The sequence below is a fragment of the Pleurodeles waltl genome, chromosome 10, assembly GCF_031143425.1.
Source record: "Pleurodeles waltl isolate 20211129_DDA chromosome 10, aPleWal1.hap1.20221129, whole genome shotgun sequence".
Lineage (NCBI taxonomy): Eukaryota > Metazoa > Chordata > Amphibia > Caudata > Salamandridae > Pleurodeles > Pleurodeles waltl.
Window position 1 is genome coordinate 608,395,336 of NC_090449.1, and position 13,671 is coordinate 608,409,006.

Below are 13,671 nucleotides of genomic sequence, written 5' to 3' on the forward strand. Positions count from 1 at the left end.
TGAAATACTTTTTTGAAACTGTGGTTAAACGTAATATTGGTTAAATGTTATCGCATATATAGTTCAGAAGATAAGAAATCCGTTTTAGTGAATTATTCTTTTTGCTGTAGATACTGCCCTTCATTTTACCTGTTGAATGTATTTGTATTGTACTAGCCCACCATGTTTTCAATTGTTGTCTTGAAATGCTCCCATTGTACTTTGTTTGAACATATGTTTGTGGTGCAACTTTGTTTTTCTTAAAACACTAAAACTAATGTGTAGTCTGCTCCCTCATTCACTGAATGAATATTATGTTTTCATTGTGTTGATTTTAGCATTGTAGTTAATATTGTTAATAATTTGTTGATGAGAATGGCAATACTGATGGAGAAACAATTCACAGATGGAGATAATTAATGGTGAAAAACATTTATTGTCCCCAGTTGATTGAATAAGTTCGACTAGTTTATGCATGCACAGACACCCTCAACGTGCTGCTCCTTGTGACCCAGCAACCCAAGGGCACTCCGTAAACACAGGTGCACTCTCCTCTATTCTCCTAAACATTATCATCCGGTCAGGCGGTGCTTCCTTCGTAAAAGACTGAATGCTGGCGCCCTTACGTCTGCTCAAAAACATGCAGCTGTAGCAAGCGCATACAATACAAAGGCTGCCTAGTCTTGAATCCATCTCGTGCCTCTTTAATCCGTTACCAGACATTTCTTGTCCCTTCACCTTACGCTTGCAGGCTCCTGTTTTCTCCCTTTGTGATGTTTTTTCCGTCTTTATCCTTCATTCCCTCTGTGTGTTTTCCCTTTGTTGGTCTTGGTAAATGTCTGAGGTGGAAAAATAAGTGCTGGTCCCCAAAAAGTAGTGCCGGCTCCACCCACCAACAACCACTGGTTCAAATTGAAGACTTCCCTCCTCCAAAGCATTGCTTCTAGTGCCCAAGTATGGCCACCTATAGCCCTTCCTAAAACCACCTTAGTGCAATCCCAAGTGCTGCCTGTCTGGCATAACCTGAGCTCACTGGACAGCATGCAACTCGTTCACACTGTTCAGCAAAAAAAGGCGCCTTTGTATGCTACTTCGGAGCACTGGAGGCACTCCACATTGCTAAACCTGACCCCCATTCTTTCTGCCATGTGTTATAGTGGACTGGTCTCCTTCAAATGAGTAATTCAATTAACATATCATATAAATATGGATGATATACAGATCTATGTTGCTAACAAAGTGATCCTTCCATGGTCATTCCATATTCCCTCATTACCTTTGTAAATCGCAGGTACATTTTAATTATTTTCAAACACCAACAATTTTCAACTCACATCGTCTGGAAAGCCATATCCTAACCATCAAATTTAAATTTGGCTTATTGAACGATGTTTCAGCTCCCCTAATCATCAGTCCTGAAAAGTGTGCTTGATAGTAATCATTTTACACCATAACCTATCTGTCACTCAAATTAATCAAATTGCAAACTTTAAAACTATGATCCACCAGCAAGCTAAGTCAATGGCTGAACATCCCTGATAGAGTTTCAATGGCAGCACTTCAAATCTTCCCGGAGCAATATGACCATATCTATTGGCCTCAAAAACCTGTTCATAAGTGTCAACTCTTAAAAACTGTTCCCTCAAGAACACTTTGCGATCTAAGACACAAAGATGATATCACTTCTATTGATGTTTTCAGTAGTCCTGACTAAAGGCAAATTTTAAACAAACTAAGGCATTTTCATGAATGTGATATATGTAAGTAAACTTGGGAATGGTAATTAGTTCCATTTTCAAAAAAATGTTTTAGTATTTATTGAGTTTTGTTGCAAAATTGTACGGAGGTTTGGGTGTTCCCATCAACAAGTCAAGTGAAACATTCTTCACAAATTCAACCTCCTTTGGTGGACAATACATCTGGAGGGAGAGCTTGGCCCTATCTGCCACAACTTCAAATAGTACACAAATATGGCCTTGCGATTTTATAACCTACTACAAGGTAAAGACGAGACATTTTTACTTATCTTGGTTAAGTCTAAAGATAAACATCTCATAGAAACAGGACATCAGATGTACAGGTTAAAAAATGAGAGAGTGGTCCCACTACCCATTTTAAGGCCAAGTCTACAACATGTCTAGAGGATGCATCTATAACATGACTAAATTATGCATCTACCATATGTCTAGAGGATGTATCTACCACATATCTAGAGGATGCACCTACCACGTCTAGAGGATGCATCTACCACACATTTAGTGGATGCATCTATCATACGTCTAGTGGATGCATCTACCAGACGTCTAGAGGATGCATCTACCACACATCTAGAGGATGCATCTACAACACATCTAGCGGATGCATCTACAGCACGTCTAGTGGATGCATCTACAGCACGTCTAGTGGATACATCCACAACACATCTAGAGGATGTATCCACAACAAATCTAACAAATGCATCTATAACACGCTGAAGTGGACGCATATACAACTCTTCTAGAGGATGCATCTACAACAAGTCTAGCGGATGCATCTACTTGTGCCCCCACTGTAGATATCCGCAAGTGTTTTAATATCGTTAGAGAATGCCAAGGAAACATGGGCATTTTCGATGGGTTACCTTGACGCATTGCAAGCCTTGGTCATAAAAATCAATGCAGTCTCCTTTTTTGTCCCCTGTAAAATTTAGGCTCCCTAAAACCCATGTGAATGAATGCTTGATCCCACAGATTTGGGTCTCTCCCTGGAATCTGGGCTTCCACAGTGTGTAAAACGTTACGTAAAAGAAGCATATTTTACGACTCCATCATAAACTACTGACTGCAAAATCAAATCCAGACATGGCTTCCATCTTTTTGGTCCTGTTTGAATTCCCATATTGTTAATGAATAATTTGGTCATACATTACCCATGTGAAATGTAGTTGGGGTTCCAGCTTCCATGAGTAATTATGTTTTTAATTTTGACGAAATATTCTGTGCCATCTAGTTCGGAAAGACTGTGTTCTCCCAGTGCCACACGATACATGGCTCCTTCGCTGAAAGTGAGCATAGACCTCATTACAATTTTATTTCATAAATGCGCATTTGAGAAAATTCCATATGCATATCAACTTTGTACTGCATTGTAATAAAAATCAATACAATAAGGAGAGCAAGATGCCAAGGGCCCTATTAGTGTGTCGAAAAATTCCAATCCAGTCCAATCACCTGTGTGCACAGGGGCCAAATTTACGAGTTTTTTGTAATTACGACGTGATAAACTCCACATTCCTTGATACATTTCAGAAGGCCAAAAATGCAGAAATTTAACAGAGGAAAAGGCCCTCTGTTTACCAGAACATGAGGGTTTTGTTGCATTAAGCTCCAGAATCGGCATGCCATTCCCCATTAGAAACGGCAGACTTTATAGCACCCAGTGAATTCGAAACCCAGGGGTATCCAATTTTATTGGGTGTGATAAATTGCAACTACCACTACGGGCACTCGTAATCAGGCTCCTTAGGTCAAACAATACAACTGAAGGCCATGAGCTTAACATTGGTCACACAATGTATTCATCTGTTTTTTTTAATCCCAGTTAATGGTCTGTGTCCAAAAGGCGAATAATGAAGGTCAGTTCAGAAATTACATTAGTACCATTTTTTAAAGGGTTTTATTTCCTGCTGTTTCTAAGCAATCAAACATTATTTTAACTTAAACATTTTTTTATTTTGCTTACAAAAAATATACATCTATACATTCACACAGGGCCGGCTCGAGGGCGGTGCGACTGGTGCGACCGGTGCGACGGCACCGGGTGCTGACTTCGGGTGGAGCGCCTGTTTGCAGGTGCATTAAGGTTTTAAAAGCACCTGCTGCAGTGTTCATTGCCACCAGCATTTTTCAGGCAACAATAAATATTTCATGATAACTCTGGTGATTAATGTTTAGCCTGAAGAGAGATCGGAGTTTTAAGCTAGTGCAGAGGGTTAATATGCCTGCTGCAAAGAACATGTACCATTCAGATCACAAAGTGCAAATAATGCAAATAGGTCAGCGAAATACTACTTCTGACAGAGCGGTCCTTTTGTTACTTGTAGTTTATAAATTAAAATCCTAACAAGGAACAGTAAACTATAAAGTGTCAAAGAACTGCATGTATACTGCAAGGTAGAAATTAGAGAGTTATGATTTTTTTCTAAACCTAATTTTGCAAAGGATTCATTTGGGTTGGAATCAATTCTTAGTATTAAAGAGAAACCCCAACCATGATGTTTCACTTTAAATTATGTGTTTGTGTTTTTCCAGAACAAGCACTTTTAAACTATACAGCCTACCAGCATGGATGACATGCGAATCCTACATCTTAGTCCTCTGTCTTATGTAACATTTCTTATTCACTGGTTTACACACCTATGATTCATTGTCTCTGTGTAATATGTGTGCAATGTAAAATGCTCTGACATCCTACACTGGTATGAGCGGACTGGTGCTATAACATTATTGAACTGCATCTGACTAAGAGTGGTTATGGAGAATTGGGGGAAATTATGTTAGTGAGGGAGTTCGTGGCAGAGGTGGTTATAGGGGGGCATCAACAAATATTGTCATTTAGGGTGGCAGCCACTCTCAGGCCAGTCCTGCATTCACAAGCTTGGTTAAGCATTCAAACTGTTGTTACATACACTAAAATAATATTTCCAAACTGATAGTGCGGCAAATCTGTTACAAATAGACTGAAAAGTGTGAGGATATACCCAAATCTAACACACATTTACTTGCACACTTGGTAGTTTATACACTTAGGGGCATATTTATACTCTGTTTGCGCCGAATGTGCGTCACAAATTTTGAGGCACATTCAGCGCAAACCATGCACCATATTTAAACTTTGACGCCCGTGGACGTCAAATTTCCTCCGTGTGAGTCATTTTAATATGCCTGCTGCAAAGAACATGTACCATTCAGATCACAAAGTGCAAATAATGCAAATAGGTCAGCGAAATACTACTTCTGACAGAGCGGTCCTTGCGTTAATCACATGCAAGGTGGGCGTTCCCACCCAAAAAATGACTTTAAGGCCTGTGCGCCTTATTTATACTCCTGCGTCATTTTGACGCATAGGAGAGGGCGGGCCTTAAAAAACGTCGCACAGCCTGATGTGCGCCATTTTTTAACGCCTGGGTCAGGGCAGGTGTTAAGGGATCTGTGGGCTCACTTCCATGGTCTCTGACCATGGAAGGAGTCCAGAGGTGGCCTTCCCTGCCCCAGGGACACCCCCTGCCACCCTCGTCCACCCCTGGAGGACACCCATGGATGTGGGGACCCATCCCAGGTAAGTACAGGTAAGTTGAAGTAAGTATTTTATTTTATTTTTTGACCCCTTGGGTGCCGAAGATGAGGTGGTCTCGTCCTCGGAACCGACGAGACTACCTCATCCAGTTATGAGCCCCCGGGAGGAGCGCTAGCGCTCCCCCGATGGCCGAGCACCCCCCCCCCCCTGGGCAGAGATGCTTCCCCTAACACCCCCGCCCTCCATGACCTCCCCGTGGCGTCGCTCATCAGAGGCCTTCCCCCTGGCACTGGAAGCGATCGAAGGAGAAATGCAAAAGCATTTCTCCTCCGATCACGTGGAGGGGGCGGAGAGGCATGAAAGGAGAGGAAAGGACTTTCCTCTCCTTTCATGTCTCTCTGAGCATTTCTGCTGCCCGATCGCGATGTGATCGGGCAGCAGAATGCCACTAGGCACCAGGGAGTTTTTTTCTGTTTTTTTAAATAAGGGAAGCGGCCCCTTGGGCAAGGGTTGCTCCTCGGGGGGCAAATTACTTCTAGGCCATTTCTGCCCCCCCCGGGGGCAGATTGGCCTAAAATTATTAGGCCGATCTGCCCCCGGGGGGGGGGCAGAAATCCACTAGACACCAGGGATCATTTTGTTTATTGTTTTTTTTTTATGTTTGGGGAGCGACCCCTTGGGCAAGGGTCGTTCCAGGGGGGCAAATTATGATTAGGCCATTTCTGCACCCCTTGGGGCAGATCGGCCTTGCGATCTGCCCCCGGGGGGCAGAAACCACTAGACACCAGGGAATTTTTTATTTTTTCGTACTTAGGCATAAGGGGAGTGGCCCCTTGGGCAAGGGCCACTCCCCAGGGGGGACAAGTGACTTTTAGGCCATTTCTGCTCCTCTGGGGGCAGATCAGCCTAAAAATATTAGGCCGATCTGTCAAAACCACTAGACACCAGGGATAATTTTATTTTTGTTTATTTTTATTTTTTTATGTTTGGGGAGCGACCCCTTGGGCAAGGGTCGCTTCCGGGGGGAGACAACTTATTATTAGGCCATTTCTGCTCCCCCTGGGGGCAGGTCGGCCTTGCGATTATTTTTTTTTTTAGTACTTGCATATAAGGAGAGCAGCCCCTTGGGTAAGGGCCGCTCCCCATGGGGGCTAATGATTTTTGTTAGGCCAATATGCCTTCAAAGGGGGCAGAAACCTCTAGACACCATGGATTGGTGTGTGTGTATGTGTGTGTTTTGCCTTGGGGGGGCAGCCCCTTGGGCAAGGGTCACTCCCCATGGGGGCACATTACTGTTATCCATAACTGCCCCCCTTTGGGGCAGATGGGCCTATTTTTGGAAGGCCCATCTGCCCCCACGTGGGGGCAGAAAGCCCACCAGAGACCAGTGAAGATTTATTTTTCAAAATAAGAGGTTGGGGGCATGGGCACACCCTCACCCCAAATAAATGGGGCCAAAGTTGTTCTGCCCACCAGTGGGCAGATTGGGCAATTACCCCCGAACCACACCCCGGGGGGTCAGAAAGTCTAATAGATGCCAGGGAATAAAAACAATAAAAGAAAATAGTGGGGTGGTGGCTACCAACCAGTATGGGCCTGGTTATGCCCCCACCCGTAATGAAGGGGCTAACAGTCATTCAGCTCTCCCCCGCACACTAAAACATCTTATCCCATGGCAAGCAAGAGGACATTTGATTATTTTTGTTTTTTGTTTTACGTTTGGGCCATGAGAGCTTGGTAACTCTCAAAATCGTCCCACTTGGAATGGTGAGGTCTGCACTTTTTTTTACTTTGGGAAGCTGCCATGTAGAAAAATCCAAAAGACCTAGACACATCTGAAAACTAAACATCTAGTAGATTCCCGGGTGGTGTGCTTCACATGCATCCAGCACCATTTCCTTACCCACAATGCCCTGCAAACCTGCAACTTTGCTGGAAAGCACACATTTTTCCCACATTTCTGTGATGGAGCCTTCCGGAATCTGCAGGAATCCACAAAATTCCTACCACCCAGCAATGTCTCATCTATATCGATAAAATTTCTGCTGCACTTGTCAGCCTAAAAATGTTTTTTTTCAAACTGCCCTTTTGGACCCACTTTGGTTCCCCCTCAATTTCGACGTGTTTTTGGCTCTTCCCTGTCACAAGCACTTGGCCCACCCACACAAGTGAGGTACCATTTTTACCGGGAGACTTGGGGGAATACTAGGTGGAAGGACATTTGTGGCTTCTCTCAGATTCCAGAACTTTCTGTCACTGAAATGTGAGGAAAAAGTGTTTTTTTGGGGGCCACATTTTGAGGTTTGCAAAGGATTCTGGGTAACAGAACCTGGTCAGAGCCCCACAAGTCACCCCATCTTGGATTTCCCTAGGTGTCTAGTTTTCAAAAATGCGCTGGTTTGCTAGGTTGCCTCAGGTGCCGGCTGAGCTAGAGGCCAAGATCCACAGGTAGGCAGTTTGTAAAAAACACCTCTGTTTTCTGTGGAAAAATGTGATGTGTCCACGTTGTGTTTTGGGGCATATCCTTTTGCGGGCGCTAGGCCTACCCACACAAGTGTGGTGCTATTTATATCAGGAGACTTGGGGTAATGCTGGGTGGAAGGAAATTTGTGGCTCCTCTCAGATTCCAGAACTTTCTGCCACCAAAATGTGAGGAAAAAGTGTTTTTTTAGCCACATTTTGAGGTTTGCAAAGGATTCTGGGCGCTGGTTTGCGTCAAAAAGTATAAACATGGGCCTTAGGCCCATATTTATACTTTTTTTAGTGCTGCATTTGCGTAATTTTTGACGCAAAACCAGTGCAAACTTACAAAATACAATTGTATTTTGTGCAATTACGCCGATTTTGCATCAAAAAATGACACAAATACGGCGCTAAAAAAGTATAAATATGGGCCTTACATTCTTCTGCGCACAGATGTAATAGCCATTGCCCTAGTGTTAAGTTACATAAAAAGTATCTGCGGTATCTGTGTTTGTCTGTTGTAGCGTTAAGAAAGCAGGAGTGTAATATGAAATTGAAAGGTAACACTAAGGAATGGAGCGCAGGAATGTAATGTAATGGAGTACACCACACCCAGCACTACATACTGTGAACAGTGCATTTCTTTGTGATATCTTGCAGTCCTCTATTACAGTAGTTCTTAACCTGGGAACCGCAGCCTGGCAGCGGTCCGCGACTCTCACCAGTGCATCTGTGACTGTTTAGAAAAGTAAATATTATTAGAATAATAAAGAATATGTAGATAATGAAGCTAAATGTAAGCCTTTAAATGTAAAGATGCCCGTAGATGTGAAAGGATTTTAAAACAGTGGCAAGAAATTAAGGGACAGATTTACAAGGCCCTAGCGTCATTTTTTAACGCTAATGTGGAGTTAAGGATACCATTCTCCTTTGCCATATTTACAGAGTGGCGCAATCCTTGCACCCCGCGCCACGTTATGCCTGTACCAGGCACATTGAACCAAGAGGGGCGTTCCGGCCCTGGGAGGCCTCTAAAAAAAGGCACAGTAAAATTCACATTTCACTGCACCATTTTTAGCATAATTTTTAATGCCTGCTCAGAGCATGTGTTAGAATGACGAGCCCATTACTTTCAATGGGCCTCCCTTTACTAAACAGGATTAGCATCATTATTTATGGTGCTAATCCTGCAAAGTACCACAATAGCTTAATAAATGATGACGCTGTTGTCCTAACATGTGCCATGGTGCGCCATATTGTAAATACGGCGATACCATTGTGTCAGAAGGGGTGCAAAAAAAGTGGCGCATCACAGCTGATGCGCCACATTCTTGTAAACCTGCCCTAAATTCATTGTCTTCACTTGAATTATGCGAGCAACACAAGCCTAGGAAACGCAATCTAGGATGGACGATTGGTGGCCTCAATTGAAGTACTGGTATGCACAAAGAAAGCCTGCATTAGAAGCAAAAGAAAGTGAAACGCTAGAGTTTCCGATACGTTGTTTAATCTTTTAGAAATACATACAAAATTTGAAACACTCCAACCATCCCATTAATATTGAAATTAAATGTTTGCATTTTTTTGTTCGTAAATTAAATAGCTCATAAATTGTATAATTATTTGGCCTATACTTGTTCATGGATTTTTGGCGTATCGTTTTGCAGTTCACATTGTAGACATTGCTTAGGCTTGGGGATTCCGGCTTCTATTTCGGATTCTGTGGGGGCTCAAGGAAGTCAAACGCTTGAGAACCGCTGCTCTAATACACTGCTGGGCCATATTAAGAACAAACGCACTAGTTCGGCCCCTGTTTTTATGCATTTGCACTGTCTCAGGAGCATAACTTTTAATCAAAATGTGAATACATTAAATACAGACAGCACAAGTCGGAAACACTGATCAGTGGTGGACTTTCTCTGAGAAGTGCTGCCACAAATTTATGCATTAACTTAGAAAAAATCCAAGTTATATGAAGACACTTTAGATCATGCACAAGCAAATAAGAAGGCACTCGGCTCTGAGGCAGTGAACCTGTTCATGATGTGGCCACGCTCTCTGATCTTTTCCCATTCATATGTACAATCTACAATCATTTGAAAGATACACGGGACAAACTACTACCAACATGTATTACATGGACTCTTAAAGTCACCCAGTTCCTTATGAAGACACAGAACACTGAGGCAGCCTATGTAATCCTAACATATACGGGAGACAGCAAATCCTATATAAAAAGACAGTCTCTAATTTCCTTATTATAGGTGACTTGTGTCTCCTCTAATCACCTGTAATAACGAAATGATGTAGCTGCTCAACTATAATACGTTTTTACAGTTAACATCTGATGCCACAATGCTGCTGACAGAGCCGACAGACAGGTTGAAACGCAGGTCAGAGAGCATGATGACATCAGCAGTTTAAACAAAGGAAATGGCAACTGGCATTTCAGTCTTCTGGTATCTTTATGAAAAAATTAAAAAGTGATCAGAAGAAAGGATATAATTATGACAAAAAGTTGATTTGTGTATGGTATTGGTTACTAACGGAAAGATAGAACTTTGCATGTTTCCTCACATTCTGAGGGACATCATTTTTTGTAACCCATCTTACATTAAACTGATTCTAATATCTTTTTGCATTTAAAAAAAAATCTGTATTTGATGTGTATGATTTGAAATTACAGATTCTGCTTTTCTTTTTCTTGTCTGGAATGAGTATGCGAGCAATATATCAGACACTTAACATTTGAGCAGTTTGAGGGAATAGTGATTTTCACTATTTCATAACGGATAAATACTCTCTGATGTACGTTAAGAGGATACTACAAGCCATCTTCAAATATACTTGTAATCTACGGCAGGGACAGTGTATCCCATATTTAATATAAGGAAAGTGTGGGCAGGTGCCTCCTGCAAATCACAGTCATCTCATTGTACCTTACCCAACTAACTTTCATATCTTTGGTTCCTTGCTCCTTCTCACACTTGTCTTTGACTATGGTTGCAGATATTTGTATTGTGTGCTAATTAAATAAATATGTAAATAAGCAGCTTGTATTTGATCACAAAATAAATTGGAGCAGTTCATCATGTCACATTGAAAAGAAACTTGTTCAAAATGTATTGTGACTTGCAGATAGACCATGGTTTCCTATAATGAACTCAAGCTTTATATTAAATAAGAATGCTGCTATGTGTTTCCTTATCATTTAATGACAATATGGCATCAAGGAAAAATAGTTCCCAAAAAGTGTGGCTCTCTCCATATTGTTATTTAGGTAGCTGGTGCAATTCTCCTGATATAGTTCTGCTCACTGACCAGTATTTTAAACTGTCTGCAGGCTTTGAGAGCACAATTAGGATGACCACCTCATGTAGATTATTACAGACCATGGGCTAAACGTACGTAGCTTTTTTTCTTGTAGCCAGCAGCCTGATTCTGCCAAACTGGGCTATCTGCAACAATAAAAAAGCATTTTGGTACGTACAAACCCTATTTTGCAATTCGGTAGTGTCAGCGTCTCTTCCAAATAGCCAGTCGCAGTGGTAGGTAAGATTGCTTTGCAACCGTGAATGCGGTCGTAAAACAATTTGCAATTACCACCAACTTCAAGTTGGTGGTAACCCATTTGCAAACGGGAAGGGGCCACCAAGGGACCCCTTCCCCTTTGTGAATGGGGTTGCCAACATTTGTTTTTGTAATGCATCCTGTTTTCCTTTGAGGAAAACGGCTGCATTTTTTTAAAACTGCTTTATTTATAAAGCAGTCACAGACATGGTGGTCTGCTGTCCCCAGCAGGCCACCATCCCTGTGAGTGCAGCCATTCCCAGTGGGGTCACAAATTGTGACCTACCCCATGAATATTAATGATTAATTAATTATGTGTGACCCCACAGGAATCGCAAACAGTGTGCTTGACACTGTTGTACATTTGTATGCGCGACTCGCAATTTGCGATTCCCAAATAGTCACAAAAGAAAATGCCATACATCTGGCCCCATGTCTCAAGTCATGCACTTTTCACCTACAAATCATTGACTTCAGGAGGTGGTCACCCTAAAGACAAAACCAACTGTAACAGTTTATTACAGTATGGTAGCAATTTATTCATTAGCTAATTTGCTAAATGTATTTTGTATATAACCACACGATATACATATAATACACGAAAAAATAAAACATCTATATACATGTAGGCAACACATTTACACATAAATTTGTAAATAGTTGAAAAGAAATAGACATTTTAAACCAAAGATAGCACAAACATGCCTTAAATAGCAGCAATTGTAGACCTTGGAACAAAAGGCGTGGATCCACAGATCAAAAGAAAAGATCTGATTGACTCCCACCCCATTAACAAAGATGTGAAGGCAGTCATTTTAGGACTCAGGGACTCATACCAAAGAACTGAAAAAAGAATTAAGGGAGAAGGATAAAAATACTTTGCACTCATGCCCCCCTGGGGTTAAAAACATATTTTATTTTACAGTACAGCGGATCCTGTGAGGATTTGCAAATCTGTAGTGCCTTCAAAAAAGAAGGCAGGCCTCCACTCTTTCAGTTGTACTCCTCCTCAGTGGCCAGTGCCATGTTGAATCTTTTAGGGGAGGTGGTCATGCAACCTCCTTCCCCAAGCCATAGCCCCAGGGACGCCATCTCCCGGGGCTGGTTTCATTGTTAAAGGGCTGTGGGGAGAATGATGTGCAAAGACCCCAGAGGCCCCCCCCCCCCACCCCTGGGGCCAAAAACATTGTTGTTTGAGAAGGAGGAAATGGGGCCTCCTCCCAGGTCTATATAAGACCCCCAGAGACTCCATACCCTGTGCAGTAGCATTCTTTTATGAAGAGAGATATGTGGGGAACCCTCCCTAAGCCATCAATTGGCCCTGTGGATCCCATCCCTCGGTCCTGATGACAGCAGTCTCCCATGAGCACCATATCCCAGGTCAATGCTGCTCCCTACCTGCAAAAGTGCGGTCAGGGTGAATTTCAACTACCTGTCCGCGCTGAGCAGGCAGAGAAAATAGGTTTTCCCCTGCCAAGAAAATGCAGAAATGAAAGCTGCTCCCAATCGGATGGATCGGAGCAAATCCAACTGCTGGCACCTAAGATGGGTGCTGGCAGGGGTGCCGACAGGGCCCTTGGCCTCCACCCACAGCCTCCAACAGAGAGAAATGCTTTGAGTTTCCAAGGTAGGCATGGAGAGGCCAACCACCAAAAAATCAATAAAAACCCACAACTGTGTGGGAGAGCACTCTTTGCACTGCAGTTAAAAAAAAAAAAGCTGGCTCCCACCGGCAGCTACGATGGATGCTGGGTGGAAGCTAGAAGAGGCTGTGGAGCCTTGTACCTTCACATATTACATCACTCTTCATATGTTCAATGACTGCATTGATAACACCCCTCATGACACCTAAAATGACATCATTGATGTCAACACTGCATGGCTGGGGCACGAATTGTAGTACTTTAAGGTAGAAGTTATAATTACTTGAGATATCTATAGCTGTAAATTTCAGTGGTTTTGTTTGTTTAAAAAGTTATGATTCAACTGAGATTTTCACCTAACTATAGCATCCCTTTAGATTATTTTTTTTTGCAGTGAATTTTGAAGTTTTTTTTATTTTAATGTAAAGTAAGATGTTATGGCAATTCCTAATTAAAAAAGTTACTTTAACATTTCTTTTTTTTCAGTGAACTTCTATGGTTTTTTTTAGCATAAAGTAAGATGCCCATTGCTGTGCAGGTTGTGGGATTGGGCGCCCAACCCCCCACCACCACACAGGCTGACTATTTCTTAAAGCAGTATAAAGGGAGTCATTTTAGCCAAGGATGACCTACTGGCTTAGTCAAAGAGTCAGAACACCAAATTATAAAATGCAGTGGGCCTATTTGCTTTATCACGAGGTCAGCACATCAACATATATAAAGCAGACCTACTGGCTTTGTC

At 42.3% G+C, this 13,671-nt stretch overlaps 1 protein-coding gene across 1 annotated transcript in view; it reads right to left on the reverse strand.

The window, feature by feature from the left end:
• Positions 1-13,671, reverse strand: part of LOC138261754 (elastase-1-like) — a 208,218-nt gene that overhangs the window by 112,818 nt on the left and 81,729 nt on the right. Inside the window, exon 4 of the mRNA XM_069211077.1 lies at positions 2,888-3,016. Coding sequence (XP_069067178.1) covers positions 2,888-3,016 — 129 coding nt within the window. The remainder of the gene's footprint in view (positions 1-2,887; positions 3,017-13,671) is intronic.